The 20982-nt window shown below is 36.4% G+C and overlaps 1 protein-coding gene across 1 annotated transcript in view; it reads left to right on the forward strand.

Annotated features, from left to right (window-relative positions):
- The window catches only part of MIGA1 (mitoguardin 1), a 30443-nt gene extending 9824 nt beyond the window's left edge, over positions 1 to 20619 (forward strand). Inside the window, exons 7-15 of the mRNA XM_080348837.1 lie at positions 9671 to 9771; positions 13418 to 13536; positions 13718 to 13790; positions 14134 to 14220; positions 14344 to 14442; positions 14767 to 14901; positions 15841 to 15894; positions 18353 to 18469; positions 18790 to 20619. Of these exons, the coding sequence (XP_080204963.1) occupies positions 9671 to 9771; positions 13418 to 13536; positions 13718 to 13790; positions 14134 to 14220; positions 14344 to 14442; positions 14767 to 14901; positions 15841 to 15894; positions 18353 to 18469; positions 18790 to 19008 (1004 nt within the window). The 3' untranslated portion in view covers positions 19009 to 20619. The remainder of the gene's footprint in view (positions 1 to 9670; positions 9772 to 13417; positions 13537 to 13717; positions 13791 to 14133; positions 14221 to 14343; positions 14443 to 14766; positions 14902 to 15840; positions 15895 to 18352; positions 18470 to 18789) is intronic.
- Positions 20620 to 20982: the final 363 nt, after the last annotated feature.

Here is a 20982-nt window from a genome sequence, read left to right on the forward strand (position 1 = left end):
TAATAATTTCAAACTCTAAAAGGTATTGTTGACTTATAAATAATGAGTAAAGCTCTGGAGAAGACTTGCATTTTAAATAGATGAAATAACGGAATGCAATTATGTTCATTGTTGTTGCATTCTCCACTGGACTTTCAGAATTATCATAAACCAGAAAGCTACATAGGGTTTCTATAGAAAAAAGATTTCTGGACGTGATTAAAACAAATATGTAGGGCTAAACTACTGTTGTTTTTATGCTGAACATCTTAGGAGTGTGAAACAAGATGAGAAGCCTCACAACGGGCCTTCCTGAGGAAGGCATAAGCTGCACTGAATCTGGAAGAAGGCAGCTGGCAGAAAACTGTGAAACAAAATATTCATCTTGTTATTTCTGAGTGGTGAATGTGAGGGGGTAGAGGGCTGAAAGCTTCCAGTACTCTCTGTAGTCTGGTTTTTAAAGAAAAAATAATGATTTTCTTTTTTTTTCCTCTTATTTTTTTCTTTTTCCTTTTAGATCTTCTCTAGGAGACTGAAATATTAGTCAGGCAAACTTGGGAGGAATGCAGAGAGTTAGGAGAGAAACAATAGCTTTACTTATGAGCAGAATTGCAGGTCAGAGGGGAACATTCTCCAATTGTAGGGCTCCTTGTCAGTACTGAATTCCTACTACTTCATATTATTTTGCTTTTATGGTAAAAAGGAATGCTGGCACTCGAACTAATAGTGACTTGTGTACACTGGCCTTAAACTTTTCGGTAGTAATTTTAAAACCTATGCATTGATTATGCTTCTATTTTTCAAAGATTTACTTTTTATTTTGCATTAATTACGCAATTTAAAACAAATTGCTACTGCAGTAAGAGATCTCTCACAAAGGTCTGTGGTGTTGGATGCTTTTGTTGGAAGGTTTGCCTGTTTCTTTTTTTAATTTGCTCCTCACACTGCAAGATATGCCTGGCATTTTGGAGAGAATGAGCACAGCCTTTAACCTAGAGACAAAACCCTTTGGAGAACATATTTATGTCTTTGAAACCCCTTCTCCAGCTGCTGTGAAAAGAAACAAGCAAAAAAGTCATTGCATAATCGATGAAGCTGCTGAAAGCCCATTTGTATATATTTTATTAACTCAGACTTCTATAATGTTTTAGTGTCCATGGATGAATATCTAGGGCCTGTCTTTTCCTCCTTGCCCCTGAAATGTTAATGGAAAGGTTTTAGTTTGAGAGTATTATGTTTTCCTTGGTTATGCACAAAAGATGTTTCTGTTTATAGTTCGGAGGCTCCAATGAGGAGGTGATTTGCAATAGTTCAGTTGGGTGTGCTCTAGTAGTATATACTATGAAATCATTTCCAAGTAGCATAACTTTTACTGAGAATTTGAAGATTTTTGCTTGCTTTTTGTTCCTTGAAGATGAATTTACATTATATTATTTCTTCATTCTTGGAGAACGGCAAAACATCTTTCTAGTGGCCGAAACAGAATTGAAATCAAAACATAATAGCTTGGGTTTTTTTTAAAGTGTGATCCCAAGAAATGCCCTTATAAAGGAAATAAAACAGTATTACTAAGTCTGAGGAAAAGCCCAGAAAAGCTATTCTAATCCCATTTAAAAAAAAAGGCATATTTTGAACATAATTTAGCTACTATGGTTTGTGGAAGTTCAGTAACTGCTGGAGACTACTGCATTTTACTATGGGGTCTCTTGTATTGCAGTTTATTGTTGCAAATCCTTATTTCTGACTTGCAATAGGTACTCATAGGCAGATGTTTGAATTGGATCATATGTCTTCTGCTACCAGTAATATTTAAGACTTTCCTTTAAAGGCATATTTGTCCAATATTAATTAACTTCAGCAACGTTTTTTACCAGAAAGCACCCAGGCACAATGTTGTTGTGAGACTGCTAATTAAAGGTTCCACTTAAAACTGCAAACAAAAATATCTCTGCAAATAGTACATCCATGAGAAGATGCTAATGCTTGGGTTTTCAGTGATACTCTTAATTTTGGCAATACCATACTGAAAATGCAAAACGGCTTTGCATGTACCGGCAGTGAATTTACTGGTACTGAGAAAGATTAGTATTTGATAACCTAGGGTGGATGTTTATGTTTCTCTTAATCTAAAGCTTAGATGCCATTCCATTGCATAGAACAGATCAGCTGAAGTCTTTCCAGCAGTGACTCAAGATAATCTAGTTCACCGTGCACTGAACCAGCACTGGAAAACTCAAGGTCACTTGTTGTATGTTAGACATATGATGGACAGAAACTTCTGAAAACACTTTGAATAAGATCAGAAAGAGTCTGTTTCTGATTTTGAGGACCCTTGTTACATTTGCCCAACAGCTTTGCTCTCAGATCCCGGCAAGCAGGCTGTTCATACCCCTTGTTGCTTTTCCTTAAATGGCATCCCTGAAACTTGTCATCTCTCTGTCCACACCAAAACTCCTGTTCCAGCCCTTGTCTCTCTCACTTCTTGACTCCTGCCATGTTCTCTTGTCTTGCCTTTTCCATTTAAAACTTGCTTCTCTTACATGGACTTAACTGTTGTTTGTAAAAATCACCTTTCCTCGGTTTTTCCGACTGGAGGATTCCTTTCCTTTTAAGCTCTGTCTCTCCCTCAGGACGTCTCATCGAATTAAATACAAGCTATTTCTCCTTTTAGCTCTAAAGGCTGTTCGGAATGGAGTCACCGTCCACCTTACTGATTTAATTTCCCACCTTACCTGTTCCTGTGCTTCCCTGCTCAGTCCTCATAACACAAACTCTGTCTTAGTTTTAGTCAATAACTTCTCATTTTTTTAAAAAAAAACCTTGTTTAAAAGTACACATTAATGTTCTTGTAAAGAAAAGTGATGATTTTCCCCACACATCAGGGCTTGATTTAATATCCACTTGCCTTCATTTTGAACACTTTCAAAAAGTGGTGTATGCAATACGTGGAAACAGCCTCCCAAAGGCAAGAAGTTGCCTTTCCCCCCTTCCTGTGGTGTATTCTTAACAATTTGTGGTTTACAAATGCTTTTTTTCTTACTAAGAAGGATGTATATGCACTTAACTTCTATGTGTCTATATACATTGTAAGTATATGTGTTCCAGGAGTGGGAAAAATGGACAGATGGTGGGTAGTGGGGGCTGGATAAGTGTTTATTTTTCTGACTGCAGTATTGCAGTGTGAGGTTATATAAACTGTAGATCAAGAATATATTTTGGCCCATAGGGCTAATTTCTGTTTTATAATAGAATTTGGACTAAAACAATTCTTGTATTAAAGTGTATTTTTAAGAGAGGCTTGACTGAAACATTCTTGGGCAAGATCAAGGCAGGAGAGCCAGAATGGGCTGGGGGAGATATAGACAGGGATAGCTCAGAGTTTGAAAATACTTCACAGGTAATCAGCTCTCTTAGCTTGGTAGCTTAATCTTCAAAGTGCAGAAACAACATTTTGAGGTTTTCTGATTGCTTTTGAGCACAATATCAAATAATTTAGGACTAAAATAGATTTAACTGTAATTTATTTGCAAGGGTCTAGAATGAAAATACTGTGTCTGAATGCACACATACAAAAAGCTAACGACTTTTCTCAACTGGTGTATCTACTACTATATTTAAACCTTGCTGCTGTTGAAGTCAAAGGCTGTGACCCATCAGCCTGACATAAATGGTTGTAGCAGATCCACATTGCTCAGACTTCAATGATTGCTGTTTACTGGGCCTGTTATTTAGCTCTAGCCAACCCCCATCACTACAGCAATACATGTGTATTCATCAGGAATATAGTTTGTGGAGGCTCAAGTAGTTTATTTATTTCATTCCTAAAGGCCTTTTTATATCTTAAAATTTTCTTAAACCTTTGTTTCAGCTTGATGTTTTGAAGTTGAACCTATATATGTGGGAGTAAATAAATTGTTGTGGAAAACTACGGCAAAAAAGTTCCATGAACAATAACAACGGAGGGACTAAAATTTATATTTGTGTCTTTTTCTCTCATTTATGCAGTTAATTACTAAAAGTGTTATAAAAAATAACTGGATTTGAGGTACATTTTATTTCTCTTTTGATGGCTCAACCTAAACTTTTCTTTTTAAACTAAATTGCTGTTAATTCTCTAATTCTTTGTGGGATATCTGCTGTATGCACCATGTCCCACCTTACCTAATAATGCTGTTTGTAGCAAAGTGCTGTAGTGTAGCTGATTCAAGAGCACATGTCGATCACACCAGGCTGTATTCTCCCTACTGCTATTTAAAGCTGCCCTTGTTCTACATGCAGATATGCTGCAAGTACTTAAAGGTAAACATCTACATATTTCCAGATGGTGTAAATTACATACATTATTTATTATTCACGCTTTGCTTTACTCTTAATTTACTACAGTTAACTAATATTGACTAGATAGCAGCTTTACCTGTGTGTGAGTAGCTGCTAATCAGTGGCAAGTGATATTCCAGGGCCAGGCTGCACTAATCATTACTTACATTATAATTCAAGTGCTAATATGTTGTTACTAATGTTATTAATTTGGTTTTTTTTAATTTAAGTTTGATAACTGATGTTACTTAGTAAACTGAAGCTCCAGAGGAAGAACTCTTCGGCCTTACAACTTTTTAAGCATCCTTATCTCATTCTTTCCTACCCTCAGGGGCAAGTGGAATGCAAGCAGGCCCCAATCAGGAGGGCACTTAAGATATTCTTTAAGTCTTATTGTTTAAAGTTAAGCATGTCTTGCTAATTTAGGTTCTTAAGCTGTATGTTGTGTGCAGCTGGGTTTGCAGGAGCCAGGCACATTCCTGCGTAGTTTCACTGGAGTCTGCAGAATTCTATTGATTCCAGGATAGCAGGGAGTCAATCTTTCTTTTCTGATACTGTCTTCATATATGTGAGCAGAATTCCCAACTGCTAGACAGTATATTTTTCATTTAATGGGGGAACAAATGAGTATATGGGTTCTGTTCATCAGTCTCTCTCGCTTTGTAACGTCAACAACCCTGAAACATAATACGTTGGCTACAGAAAAGCCTTTCAGCAATCTTGTGTTTAAAATCTTACTTTGAAGAGAACATACCCGTGTGCTGTGTCTAGCAAAATAGTCTATAAGCTAGCCTCCTAAACTCTTTAATCTTGCCTTTTATTTATATATATATATAAAACAAATTAGGAATCTTTATAAAAACAAGTTTCAGGAGCTGAGCAATGGTTGCTGGTTATTCTTGTCTGTTTTCATCACTGCATGTGCTACTGTCTGCTCTTCATGAAGAGACGTGTGGTGGGAAAGCCAAGAAGGTGACAGTGAACTGCCTTGGAAGGAAGCAAGGGACACTGCTAGTAATGCACACGTGTAAACATCTTGCTTCAAGTACCCACTAATTTGAAGAGATTCTCAGAGGTGTAGTAGATCTGTGGCTAGAGGGGTAAGTTCACTTACTTTTGAGACTACTCTCTCAAGCCTGGTGAGATTTTTCTACCAAACCCAAGCTTATGGAGGCTTCTGGTCTAGGAACAGTATTAAAGGAGATGATTCTAGAGGTGTAAGCCTCAAGGTTAACTTCGTACTGCCTTCTCCTATCAACATGACATTGTATTTTGTATCTGCTCTGCGTCACAGTGAGTTAACACACAACGAATGTGGTTGAACAGACCATTCCATTGTCACTAGAAAGTGTCTGCGCAAAAATAGCGGTAGGTTGAGCTTGTTTTTTAGGATGTGAAGAACTAAGAAAAGGCAGTGACGTTCAAATCTGACTATGGTATCTGGCAGTCTTCACAGTACTGTGCTGTAAATCCCCACTGGACAGCTTACATTTTAAAACAGGCAGCACTGTAATTTAAACTAGACTTAGCTGTGGACAAAATTGATGTTAAGCTTTCTGAACTACAGGAGAGTGGAGAACCCCTAGAAGAGGAAACAGTGACAGCTTTGTGTTACACATCCATCTGTCCAAACTAGATAGCTGAGCAAACTGGATTGCCAGATCTTCTCTCTTAAATACAGATACAGAAACTGTTATCTAAACTGTAATAGACTTGAAAACAGGAGGGTGGTCAGAAATCAAATTCTTCTCTAAAGGATAGGGATTTAAACCTTTAAATCAGGGAAGATCTGCTGATTATTTTAGCTTTGGGGTAAAGAAAAGAAGTTGCGGAAAATTGTAACCCTGTGTAAATGTAGAACCTTATGTGCCCATATGAATAATCAAAGTTTACATTTTCAAATAAATGAAAAGCTGTATGATAGGTGGAGACCTAACAGTGATATGTAGTTTACCCAGGTTATACATCTCAAATCTGTTTCAGGATCATGTGTCTACGTCACACAGAGATTTAGAGCAGTAAAACAGAGAAGTGAGCATATGCACACATTTATTTTGTGTTTACTAACTGTCAGCTGTCAGCACATACGATGTGTTAGTTCAGGTTATAAAATACACATTAGATGTTGCTTTATTTTCTGAAAATTCAGAAATTCAGCAATCTAGCACCACTTGTGTTTATTCTGTCTCTTCCTTGAGATTTGAATGGCAGAGTTCCTCATGGTGAGGTCTTTCTATTTTGAGATTTTGGTTTTATGGTAAAGTCACCACAATGCTCCAGGGACAGCTTTCACAGCTCACGTTCTCTGTAACAGAATTATATTTCTAGACTTTTGATAATTTATTTGCTTTAAAAAAATTCCAACTATCAGAAAATATTCCAATTCAGTTATCAAATTTATGGAAGAGTTGTTTAGTAGATTTGAATCTTGAAAGAATAATTTGATTTATCACCATTCCAGAATATCAAAGCTGTATGATATTTCCTAATACTCTTGAGTTATTTAATGTACCTATGTATATGGCTTACAAGAAATGAATTTTAAATTCATTTCTTAGGTATATTTGATTTTTATTTGGAGAGATTAAAATGATTATTCATACACAATCTTTTTTTGCTGTCTTTGCCTTTGCTAGATAAGACTATTCAAGCTGCTTGATTTTACCCCTTTAGGCTATAAGAGCAGTAGCCGTGTTATTTTGAATTATATATCATTAAACGTGTGGTGCTTGGCAGATAATATAACTTTATGTACAAAGTCAGTATCTTGAAAATCTCTTAAAGATCATAAGGTTGCTTTAGGGAAGTTGCATCTCTTAGCAGGTGACAAATATTCCAGCTCATTACATCTCAGTTTTCGGGTGGATTTTATTGTTTATGTTGTAAACTTAATGGATTGTGCTATTCCATTTTTATATGTACTCTCTACTTATTTATAGTTAAGCATGAAGAATATTAGTCTTCTACACACATGCTTTTAATTCAGCTTTTAATCAACTGGACTCCTTTTGTCTTAAGAATAACAGTAGAGTAATAAATACAGGACACTGAGAATGAAGAACATCTTGTGTTTTGCATAATGATAATTAGGTGAGCATTCAGGTCTTAGAAAATGGGCCTTTTTATACCTGTGTGAGAGTATTGTAGTGCAAGTCTTTTATGTGGAGCTTGGAGAAGTGTGGGCTGTGGCCTGGTGGGTTTGTTTGTTTGTTTTGGGTTGTTTTTAAAGGGATTTGTCACTTCAGTTTGCATCAGAGCAGCCCCAACAAAGAACCATGAGACATGTTTAACTCATGGTACATGGTACTGGTAGAGTAAAAGATTTGGTTAGATGGACCCTGACCTGTAATACGTTTTCATGCTGAAGTCAATAACACTTTATACACAGTGAGGTGAGATTCCTTAGCTACAGGCACTTCCTGACATATTTGTATTGTCCCTGTGGTGGAGACATTCTTGGGTTGTGAATACATTGATATATGAGACTACTTGACAGCTGCACTTAGTGTACATAGGAGTAGGGTCCTTACCTTAACACCTTCATTAAAGCTATCAAAGCTCTTTATCAGCATGGCTCACACTTTTCTCTCGTAGGAGTTTGTGATTTGCAATGCTACTTGTGAATATAGCTGTTTACTTCTCATGAAGTAAGTGTTCCACGTTGCCTACGGACTGGGAGGATCAGGAAATAATATGGCTTTGGATTGCACTTGAACCAGGTGCTAGAGGGCTGTTCTAACTGCGATGTAGAAACTTTGGGTTTAATTGCAAATTTATTATGGAAAAAAACTTGGCCAAATGGAGAGGTTCAGTGGAAAAACCTGCAACCAGGCTTTACCTCCCTGGACTACCCTATATTTAAGAGTATTATTGCAATTTCAGCAACAGCTTATGTAAAAGAAGTGAAATTGGAAGAGCATTTATTGCAATATTAAAAGGAGATTAAAGCAAATGATGAGTTAGAAATAAGAAGGAAACATCATGTTACCCATTTGCGCTGACTAGACCTCAAGTAAACGCTTTATAAACCACAGTTTGGTTTTCTGTTCTAGCTTTTCAGATTCCAGTATGTGATTGTTTCTCAACCAACTTGGATGCTGCTGTACTTTTCCACTTGGTTTTAGGAGGTCAAAGAAAAAGAACAAACTATTAAGAATGATCTGAAAAAATCAAGAGACTTTTCATATGGATATTGCTGAAGTTGTGATTACAAGTTGGAATCTGCTTAACTCTATCTAGTAAAATCTTTGTCCAAACTTTTAATAATTTTTTCCCTCAGTGAATAATCTCAAGGACGGATATTTATTGTTACATGCAATCCTTGAGCTGTCATTCCAAGTCCATAACTAATAAAACCATAACAACCACCGAAATAATAGTTATGTGGATTTGTAGCGTTTCAATTGATGAGTAAACCATTCCAGTATATTGGCATTTGGCCACTTTGCTATGTAATAGTGGTTTTTTTATGCAGTATTACCCTAGCAACAGATCTAGATGACATTGGGTAGCTGGTTGCTGCCGACTGTTGGAAATAAAACAGATTTTAGCAACGCATGTGTAATGTCTGAAGGTAAAGAACCCAAAATAAATGCCTGTGCTCTACTGAGAATGTGCTATGGGGCACAGCAAGCCAAAGTCTGACTTACTGACTTATGAATTTAATCCTTCGGTGACAGCGTTTCTGTATGGTGAAAATAAAACCATGTATGCTAGTCATATGTGCAACAGTTGAGATCTGAGAATAAAATCAAGGGAAACTGTTGCAGATGATTATAAGCAAAAAGTATCAGTTGCTTTAAGAATTCTAGTACTATAGGAAATGCTTCTGGATGTGTTATTTCAATGGAAAAGCTTTTTGGGGAAAGAGGATACAGTGAAGATTAAAACCTTCAGCTGCTCTCCTGAAGAACCAGCAAATGAAAAAAGGCATGAGAAGTAGAAAATGAGTTCAAATGAAGCTGAAACCTGGGTTTTATTAATGGCTTTTATTTAACACAGTATTTCTTGGTTACTAAAACACAGAGCATTTGTTACACAACCTAGCCAAGTTAAAAACTTAACAAAGGGTTCAGAGTAATATAGCAAAGTAATGTCTTTAGACAGAGAGATCTTTAGAAGTCTATCAGAGAGGAAATATTGCAGATTATGTTTGTAAGTCTACTTTAAAGACAGAAAAATACCGTCACCTTTATGTCTGTTTGGGGCTCAAGGGAGAATTTACTGTGGTAGCAGTAGTACAATGTTGTGCCTTCCAAATGAAGTTCTACATTAAAGTATACGTGAAAGACACTTGCAAGACTTAAATGCAATGTTCTGATAGCCTAATAATCAGGTGGGTTTTTGTGTGTTTGTGTTTAATTTTATTTTAAAGATAAAAATACAGACATTACTGTAAAGGATAATACAGACGATTTCTGCCTTCGAGATACATTAAGCGTTGCATCAACAGACTCCTTTGTTTCCACAGCTGAGGTAAGACTCTTAAATATTGCTTCTTTTAAAGATTTGCTGATGTATTTGAACAGTGAACAGAGGGATCTTAATTGTTTACAATAATTAGCAAACAAAATGTATTTCTCAGCCTAGTTGTAACCAGCTTCCTAGCAGTTTGAGTAATGAAGCTGGAACCAAATTGCTTATATTGGGTGTTTTTTTTGGTGCACTGGCAGAATGTTTTTCCCAATTCCTTCTAAAAAGAAATTACTTCTGAAAAATGTATCAGATTTTCATGAGCGAAGAAACACAATCAGTTGAGGGCATAGTAGTTCCTTTCACCATGAATTGCATTTTTCTGTTCTCTTTTTTTCCCTATTCCCTTACCATAATATAAAGACATTAGAAGAAGGCTTTGTCTTTTTGAAGTTAGGGGTTTTTTTGGAAAGGGAATTATCAGAAATTAACAGCTGCCTATTTTAGTACACTCCATGCATAATATTATATTCTTCATCTAGCTTTCCCTAATTTTGGATAAGGCCACAAAGGCCACATTAGCTGTGTATGGCATTTGCATAGTAAATTAAATGATTTCACTTTTAGGACAAGGAGGATCTTTATCTAATAGCCAATGTGTTCCTATACGCTGACTACTCATACTGTAGAGTTTTTAATTCTTAGGAAATACATATAGCATTTGTAACAAAACCTATATAATTAGCACTGAACTTACTTTGGTACCATAACACTGCTATGTGGGTATTATGTAGGCAAAAGCCTATGTATTAGACACCGCACATAGGATTATTTCACCCTGCAAGGAGTATTACTGCTACTGATGCACACAACACAGTGAATTTGCGTTCTTTGTTATGCTTAAATTAATAAAGTTACAGCAACAATTAGATAAATCACGTTTTGAACGTGTGTTTTCCCAAAATGTGTTTCACGCTCATCCTGCAGCTACTTATATGGTGTTAGTTGGGGGTTTTTTTTGTTTGTGGTTTGGGGGGGATTTTTTTGTGTTTTTGTTTTGGTTTTATGTTTTAAAATATACCTGGAGAAAGAGATCATCATCAGCCTTCTTAATACATGGCAAGCTTAGTTTCCCAGAACATAAGGAATACTGACTGTGCCAGTAAATTGACCCTCTTATTAGGGGGAGCAGGCAAGAATTCCTCAAAGGTCTAGCATTATTTAGTTCTGTTACATTCATGTAGGTGGTTATTTTGGTAGTCAACAAGGTCTTGATTCACAGCTGAGAATTTTTTCTATTAAGGAACAACTTGTGGGTGGCAAATAAGAGTTTTGAGTCTATTCATTCGACCAAAGCAGTCAGGAAATCCCAGGCTTAAAAACCATTGCAAGGTCCTGAGGTTTGATGCTTTACACCAATGTTTGGGCATCTCTTTACTGGCAGATGCAGCCTTAAAGCTGAACTGTGCAGAGAAAACTGATTACAAGAAAGAGTTCAAGATTTACAAGAAAGAGTTCGTTTTCCTTCTGATGTCAAGTTCTTACCTAGAAAATGTTGTATGCTCCGCATGTTGTTAAGCATGGCAGATGGTTTGGCCATTCTTCCAACAGCTGAACTCTGCTGTGTTAGAAATGTGAAGGCATGTTTGGAGCATCTTCAACTGGTTTTATTTTGAACCAGGATGTTTATATTGGCAAGCTTTCCCCTCATTTCATCTCAAAAAGAATGGCCATTACTGAGTGTTTGCAAGACTAATTAAAATATAACACTGTATGTTACATATATGTGTATTGTTTTTTATCTACTTATAAAATATTTATATCAAAATGTATTTTTAAACACTACAAAGCATCAAAAGAAAATCCATGATGCCTCCAGAAGCATTAGGATGCAGCTTTAGAGCTTGTCTGGAGACCACCTTTTCCATTTGAACTTAAAGGTCACTTTAGTTTATAGTTTGCAGTGTGTTTAGGTTTCTTCTCCTCTTTTTGCATGCTAAGGGAGGTCAGTTATATAGGAGTTTGCGCTCCCTTTTCAAATGGCATCGGTTGAGACTAACTTCAATCCAACTTCAATCTGTTTGCTGTTTGCAAAGTGCGTGTGTGTTCACAAACTATCTCTTCTCGTGCTTTGCAAATGAAATAAAGTAAATGGAATGAGTGCTTTATGGCTTCAGTAGTAGCTGGATCAGGTAAGAAATAAATTAGTATAGTGATTTGTGTTCTGTTTTGGCCTTTATTTTGGAAAAGATCTACTTATGTATAGTTAATACTTTCTTAACCATAATGTAGAAAAACAAATTCTGGAGTAAATATTTTTCACTTTGTCTTGTTTCTACCTGTTGTAACTATGACACTATATACACGTGTGTATATATATATGTGTGTGTATGTGTATTGATTTCTTATAACCAAAAGAAATCAATATATTCCTGTTTCTTCCAGTTGGTTAAATTATTCTATGCTATATGTTTTCACATATGTTTTCAATTGAAGGCTGTCTGGCTTCCTTTGTTCAGAAAGAACATAAATATCCAGGTGGGCTTTTTCAATTAGAAAATCCAAACCACAATTTGGTGCTATGATTAATATTGGTAAACTAGAATAAAATCTTTGGTCTTAATAGCTGTAAATCTTTTTTAGGAAGTCAGCTTATTCTACTCTGTTCTTCCAAGCAAAACAACTGATAAGCAAATACATACTTTTGAAATGGAAATGCTTTCAAGCCAGATGAATTCTGAAAGCGTACATTGCGAACTTCAGAATAACATTTTGTTGACCTTAAAACTTTTATTCCTTCACTTATTCCTGAGCTATTGCTTCATCACGCTCATTTGATGACTCTCTAGAAATCTGCATAGGAAAGCAGGCTTATTTATTTTATTTTTTACCCAAACACATAAATTTAAGATGGAACCTGACAATTCTATGAAAGGAATTTGCTTACGGTAAAAAGGTACTGGTATGAGGGCATGAGTTCTGGCAAATACGTACCACGGATAAGCCTCTCTTTTTTGGATCATTAATAATAAGATGTAATGTTTGGAGTGGAAATTGTAGCTAGCCATTATTTTGTGGATTAAATATGATATCCTGTAAACAAGACTTCTCTGTATTATTTATATGCTTTGATTTCTTAAGCTGCCTTTGTTTTTTTCTTGCTCTAAAAACGTCTATGATTTCACGTTAATTTATACGATAACCACAAAATTAAAACAGCTGGTAATGAAAACCTTTTGAGGAGCCTGTAGTAAAATGCTGGATGTTCATGCCTCATATGATATTCTTTAGTAACTAACAGACATATTTACCAGTGAAACAAAAACAGAGCTGGGAGGATGTTGCTATTTCCAGTTTCCTAAAGATTTACATGAGGCAATCTTTCTGTACTTTGTGTCCTGCCATTTGTTTTTAGCAGCTTTGAGATTATTAGATATAAGTAGGCAAATAAAAAACAAAACTAAGCTGCGTCTGTTTTATTAATTAAACTTTTGAAACCCGAAACTGGAGCTTTATGAAGTAATGAAGTAAAAGTCTGGCTAATAGTGTGGTGTTTCTCTTCTGTTTACTAGTTGGGTGTTGCCCTGTTGTTGTAAGTAGATGCAGAAAAGGAGACATCTTTCAGTTGAACATCAGGAAAAGTTATTTATCTTTACAAAAATGATGTTAGCCAGCTCTTTCGTGATCTTCAAACCGATTTCTTTTTCAGCTCACAGAGCACAGGGAGATTCGTAATCCGTATGGTCTAGATTCCCTTTGCCATTGCCCGCTGTATGAAGAAGCCATGCACTTAGCAGAAGAAGGCAAAATCTATTCACGAGTGTTAAGGTATTGATTTATGTCTATGTAATGATTTCCAAGAAAAGTGGCAATCAAAGTTAAATATTCCACATGGAACTCATATTTTAGAAGTTATTTGTACTAGGTATTTTTTCTAGGGATTTGACTTGGTTGAATTTTCTTGTGCTTCCTTTGCTAATGGTCTTTTAACCTCTTCTATTTCATACAGGACTGAAATGTTTGAATGTCTAGGAGACAGTGACTTCCTTGCGAAGCTTCACTGCATTCGACAAGCTTTTCAGGTAAATAGTCAGGAAAGTGATGTGTCTGTCTGTCTGTCTTGTTAAGCCTAAAATATATGGTATCAAAACTAACAATGCACTTACCCCTGCAAGCATTTTTATAACGTGTTCTCAAAATGAATATTTTCTTGTTGCTTTTACATTTCTATAGTTTTAAAATAGGATGTATTTGCAGAGGAGTCCCAGTTTTGTGATTAGCTTTGGGACCTTTGTACCAAAGGCTTATTAGGAACTTGCCTACTATACTAGTGGTTATAATTATATTAAAGTTGACTCAAGTGATTAAGGTCACTTAGTATAACCTGTGAATGAATATGTGTATATTTTCTGAAACCTTTTCTAGATCATTCTTTCAGAAACATCAAACAGAATATTTCTTGCTGAAAGTGGAAGAAAAATTTTGTCTGCTTTAATTGTGAGAGCACGAAAGGTAAAAGCCTTTTTAAGCTAATGTTTTCTTGTTAATGTGACTTCCTTCAGAATTCACTTTGCAGTGTAAATAAACCATTTCTCTCATTAAGTTTGCTTGATACTCATTGCTTTCATCTTACAGAATCCAAAGAAATTTGAAGATGTCTTTGATGAGATGATACATTTTTTGGAACAAACAGATCACTGGGACAATACTGAAATGGAACTTGCTGCTAGAGGAGTGAGTCTGAATTTCTGAAAAGTGCTTTTAGTCTTAATCGTACAAACTGTAGCATCTAAAAATCCAATTTTACAGTTCAGAATTGTGGGGGAGGCAACTCTTTTTGGTTTATATTGCTGATTTAGAGAAATGGCATCTACCACTGCACTTTAGTATCAGAAAGCATGTAATACTTTTTCAACCTTTCTTGACAAAGTGTGTCTAATATTCATCAAAACCAATTACAAATCTGCACGTTAATACGGAGTTAGAATATGGTGCATGCTGAATTCCACTGCTGAAAGATAAACTAGGTTACTTAGATCATGTTCTGATTTAATATAGGTGAAAAACCTGAATTTTTATGATGTTGTTCTGGACTTCATATTAATGGATTCATTTGAAGATTTAGAAAATCCACCAATATCTATTCAGAATGTAGTAAATAACCGCTGGCTAAATTCATCTTTTAAAGAAACAGTAAGTATTTGCGTGTAATTTTCATAATCATTGTTCTGCAGCGCGTTAGAATAAGTAGGTGGTTTGATCAATCCAACATTGGTGTGAGCATTCTGATATAAAATTTCCATATATGCCGAAACTGTTCTGGTGATCTGTGATTTATATGCTTAAAGCACAGTGTAAAAACAAGGATAAGTCCAACAACCGCAGAATAAAGACTGTGTGTATTGTTTTCACAATAGCATTGATTTGCAAAGCAAAGAAACCTTTTAGATCAAGAAACGGCCAGTTTTCCATTTATTTCTGTCTTTCAACTGAAATATTCCCTATAGAGGGGAAATAAAGGTAACACACATGTAATTCTTTGTGTATTTGTGTGGTAACGTTGTGCTTTGTGAGTAGTAAATTATCTTCAGCACTGAAGGAGAAAAGCCCAGTGCTGGTATCAGTATATTGTATTTCACAGGTCCATATTTGGACAAAACTTCTTAGGCAAATCTGAAGCTATTGCAAGAATGTTTTTGCTAAAATGAAAAAGGATATTTCAGTGTGTTCACATGATACTCAATATCTAAAATAGTTGCTGATGTCTGAGCACGCACTTTCCTATATAGACGACGGGTCCTCAGTTAAACCCTGTGAATGTTGCTCACTGTTGCAACTGTAAAATCAGTCAAGGGTGCCAAATTACATTTGAATTAAACTAAAGAAAATGTTGCCGAGTAAGATCTGAAAATAACAAATATTAACTACATATAAAGCTCGTTATTTGTATCACCTGATGCCTTATAGGTTTAAACTTTGCATTATCACAAGATTGAAAGTGAATAAAATACACATCTCCAAAATATAGAAATATAGTATTCTGCAGATTGCTTCTTTTGATATGGAAAATAATTTTGCTTATAGTGAAGTTACTCAGGGTTTAGGATTTTTTTTATTTTTTTAATATTTTAGGCTGTGGCTTCAAGCTGTTGGTCAGTACTGAAGCAGAAACGACAGCAAATGAAGGTAAGTTGCCTTGCGAAGTAAGTGAAGCAGAGTTACTAACTGGCTCCTAAGAACATGAAGTTCTGCTCTGTAGCTTTAGCAAAATGAATTACAGTTCAACCCTTAATCCTGAAGGCATGTTTTAGACAAGAGGCTGCCGATGGTAGAAGCTTAGTTCATGGGGCTCTAATATTAATATCATTTATTTGCAAAAAGTCTTAGCTGAAAGATTTTGAACCCAGCTTAGGTTCAGTTGGCAGTGGCGACAGCAGGTTCTCCGACTTACGGCCCCACACGTGTACCTTGGATTTTTGCAGACCAAGCTCATTGATGTTGTATCTCACCTGCTCACACCAGGAATCTCAACTCCTGCGTCATCTCCACAGCTTATTAAATTCAGTCCTATCCCTTGACCCACCTGAGGTCCTGTGTTCCTCGCCCATGACAGGACCTCTGTCCAGCCTCCCCCAGCCCCTTCCGCATCCTGCCCTCGCCACGAAGGAGCTCTGCAGGGCTCAAACCCCTCTGCACTGCCACCTTGGGAGGCTTTTATTGCACCCAGGAGGCAAATGCCCGGTGTCGAGGGTTAAGATTGCGGGGTGACAATAAAACCCTGGCAGATGTATTGTTAACCCCCTCTCCCCCCGAGTTCCCCCTTTTTGCCCCTCCCTCTCCCCACTTCCACCCAGCACAGGCAATTGGGAGGGAAAAAAGGACAGAGAGAAGAGAGCTGGAAAAATTAACAATGTTTTACTAATGCTACTAATAAGAATAGAGAAAATAATACAAAATATACAAAACCAATCTTGGAAGTCTCAGCAACTGCAGAGCTGGCACCCGAAGTCCTGGACTGGACTCTGCAGCCAACCGGAGCTGGATTCAGTCTGTTACTGGCCTCAGTTCGCAGGGATAACTAGCAAGGTCCTCTCCTGATGTTGGCCATAGGGAAAAGGGAAAAAAGGGACGAGATCCTCATGATGTCCCACTTTGATATGAAGTATTCACGTGAATGGGATGTTATACACAGTTGGTCAGTGTCTTGGTCACTTGTTTCTCATCGCCCCTCTCGCGAGATGTCCATCCGTGCTTATCAATAAGTTTGCATTCCATTGCTATGTTTACCGAAACATGTGTCTGGTTCTCCAGGACAATGCAGCTCATATGAAGCTTTAGCTGACAGGCAAATTCACTAAAAGAGAAACTTGTTTTTAACAAGACCAGGACACGCGGTGTCTGTAAGAGCTGGGGCTCTGCTGCAGGACACCCGTAGCTGGGAAAGCGGGTTTGCACAGCGCAGGTGAGCAATCTGCTCACTGCATTGACTCCTTTCTCCAGTTCTAAGAACAGCTATTGATGTGACTCCTAACTGCTAAAGGCGTATTTCATCATAGAGTTGTTTTCAACGGCAGTTGGTGTTTTGTAAAAGGTCTTCGGCTACCATTGTATCTTAAGATTTGAGATGTTACATCCCTGTGTCGATATGATTGGGAATTTCATATACATAGAACTTTGCTGCACTAGTTTTATGTGGAGGGATTATATGTCCAAAATAGATGTTACAGTAACCTGTTACTTTCATCTCTATTTCAATGCCCAACTACCTTACTCTGCAGTTCATTTGTATACTGAAGGCTCAATATTTTATAAGTTTGTAGCTGTGTAACTTTACTCCTTGGCACTAGTTTCAAAAGTGGATGAAGTCAAGCACCATGGAAGTCTTTGTAACAGAGACTAATTGTACCACAAGGAGTTTGAACTTAGATTCACTTATGGACAGTTCTTTAGCGCTAGAGTTAGGTTATGGTTGGACTCGATAATTCCGAGGGTCTCTTCCAACCTAAGTGTTTCTATGATTCTTTATGTGGTATTTTATGTTATAATTTAGGATTAATTTATCTTTTTATTATTTTTAAATTAACTGTGCTGATGTAAAATTATAAATAAAGGTTTATGAGCATATAAAATAAACTGTACATTCATATATGGTATATAAATATAGACCGTATTATATGAGTGCCTGCAGGTTATAAAAATAACAACCTAATGGAAATTCACAGATACTTTGTATTTTTCTTTAGACTTCAAGATGGATTCTTGTGTATTTGTTTTCCATTCAAAACTGTGCAGTTTGCTTATATTTGAAAGTTTCAGCTGTGCGTAGTGTATAGGGGTTTGAAGAGGAGTCATTCAATACATTGATCTGTCATTTGGGGGGCAGACCAGATTCTTTGTGATCTTTTTGGGCTTCTGCCTATCAATCTTAAAATATTTCAAATACAAAGTACCACTGGAGGAAAAACCTTTTCCTAAAAATCATGAGACTTGTTTGGTACGGTTGGCCTATAATTTAAAAGACTTCAGGTTACCCCAGCCCTGAAGTAATAGGTGGTTTAAGCTTTTCTCAAGACTTAATTTTATATAATAGAGATTTATACTAAATTTCCCGTGTAACTTTTGTCTACGATTTTAACATCACCAGGTGCCTGATGGATTTTTTGCACATTTCTATGCCATATGTGAACATATCAGTCCTGTTTTGGCGTGGGGATTTTTGGGCCCTAGAAATTCACTTTATGACCTGTGCTACTTCTTCAAGGTTTGCTGCTTTTTTTTTTAATTACCACTTATCTTAATTATAAAAAAATATCTTCTAGAGTAAAAGAAATCAGGATCTTATGTATAAACAAACATTTGCATTTTCCTAAGATTAACGCTAATGGTAAGAAACCACGAATATAAATATTTTCATATTAATTTTTTAAAGCATAGAACTATTTTGCTGTCTTTCTCTCTTAGCACCAGAAGAATACGTAAATGGATGGTTTTAGGAAATGTCTGGAAAAAAACCCAGCTAGCATTGCATACTCTTTTCTTCTTGTAAGTGAATACTAGTTTATCCCTTTTTTCCACCCATAGGATCAAGTGCTTTTCTTCCTCAAAGACATTTTTGATTTTGAAAAAGTGAGATACTCAACCATGGAGAGTTTGGCTGAAGATCTTATGCAATTATTAATCCGACACACTGAACTTTTAATGGCCTATCTTGGAGCAGACTCGCTAAGACACATCAGTGCTTGTGTAAGTGGTCACGGGCATGTCATGGCCAGTGGGCTCGTGGAAGCAAAGGTACAGTAAACTTAAATCCCTGACAGATGAAATAGGGTGCACTTTGACCTACTCCTTCCCACCTTTTATCTAAGCCCGGAGTTGTCATTGCTGTTACTGAGCGAGCATCTGAAAATGTATCGTGTCGCTAAGTGTGGAAAAGGACTTACGGAGGTTAAATGTACATCTGCGAAAAGAACTGGTGAGCATATTATTGTATGTACCTAAATTACATTTGCAGCTCAGCTGTCACTGTATTTATAGTTCCTGTATCCCAAAGCTCTTTTTTTTTTCCTGTAATATTTGGGTAAAGTTTATTTATGAAATACTGTACTTTTGCACAGATAATTTGTAAGTGAAGCTGATGGAGTTATTTCCTTTAAAGGCTTATAGTACAAAGTGTTCATTATAGAGTCTCCAAGTCATTGTCTGTCTCAATCTAGGAGGTGTTTTGACGGGGGTATATGCAGTCTCTGACTCATGTGACACGTGCAATAACGTAATCACACTCACAAAAATGAACATCTTGCCACTGCCCTGCAATTACATTTGTGTGGGTGTAAGCAGTCATGTTGTACTACAGCGCAACAGAGCGGTGTAGGACATGCAGGCGCTGTTGGGGCAGGAATGACTTCTGGTATGCATTTTTATTCTGTTTTAAAATATCTAAACATCGTGAAGGTGTTTGAGAGCACTTATTTATATTCAAAAAGCTATGCTGTCTTCATTAAATAATTTAAAACTTTTCCTTTTTCTAAAACTGTTACTACTTTCTATGGTGGTGGTAAATAAACTAACAGCATTCGCAGTTCATATGTAGCATTTCAAAATATATTTTTAAATATTGGGTGTATGATGAGATTTGTTAATCATGAAACAATATCCAAGGCAGTGTTTTATAATTAAAAGCATTTCTGTCTTCCTCCCTTCCTTGTAGGAAGTCAAGTATCTATTTAAGCAATTGTGGCCGTCTATGTGCAATGCAAACCAGGCTCAGGATATGGAACTTTAGATAGGAGCACAGCACAGTAAGGAGGTAGGAGGGAACTTGCAGTAACATTTTTTCCTGTGCCAGGGGTAATAAATGATGATGATCTGTATCTTTGAATTTCTGTAACCTGAAACAATGCTTCATAGTTAGCGTAGGCTTTTAAACTACACTTAAACGGTTTGCCACGCAAAGCCAGCCCACAGGAATCCTGTGTCGGGTAATACAGAGTAAGGAATTACAGACTCATTCGAAATATTCAGGTACTTGAAGCATGTCGTTAAAATCTAGCAAATTGAAACAAACATTAATTATAAACATTTCAACTTTTGTTGCAAACACAACCCAAACCAATGATATTTGAAAAGGAAGGTGTGTGTAATTCCGTGGATTTTACCGAAGCTGACATTTTCCACCTTGTTGTACTCATTTGATAAATATAAAAACGATGAAAATGTGTCGTATGACTTGTGTGAAATGCCAACTGACTGTAGTTTATTAAAAAAACCCATAAAGTATACTTCTATGTGTAATAAACCAGAAATTCCAAATGCTGCTGTTGGCCTATTTCTACCATTCAAATTGCTGAACTTGCTCCATGCTGCACTTTTTTTCTCTGCAATGTCTTTGATACCAGAATGTAAAGTTTTTTTCACGCATCTCACTTAGATTAAACATCCTTATTTCCCTCAATCATGCTGCTCAAAAGTATCTGTCTTGTTAGATTCAGAATCTATAGGAATAGCTGGAACTAGAGGTAACAGAGTAAAGGGCAAGTTACACAGCAGATATACTACCTGGAGGTTGCAATATGTCAAAGGAAATGATCTGCTGTGGTTTGTCTGGTCTAATAAAATGATATGAAGAAAATGACACCTTAGCCTTCATCACAGGAAAACAAAAATGCACTTTTTCGCAGAAGTAAACATATATTTCAATGAGTGATTTTTCATATTATTTATAAAAAGCTCTTGAACATGCAACAGTGTTGCAGATGATATTATGTTTCCGGATAA

Source organism: Nesoenas mayeri (assembly GCF_963082525.1).
Source record: "Nesoenas mayeri genome assembly, chromosome: 8".
In the NCBI taxonomy this organism is placed as follows: domain Eukaryota; kingdom Metazoa; phylum Chordata; class Aves; order Columbiformes; family Columbidae; genus Nesoenas; species Nesoenas mayeri.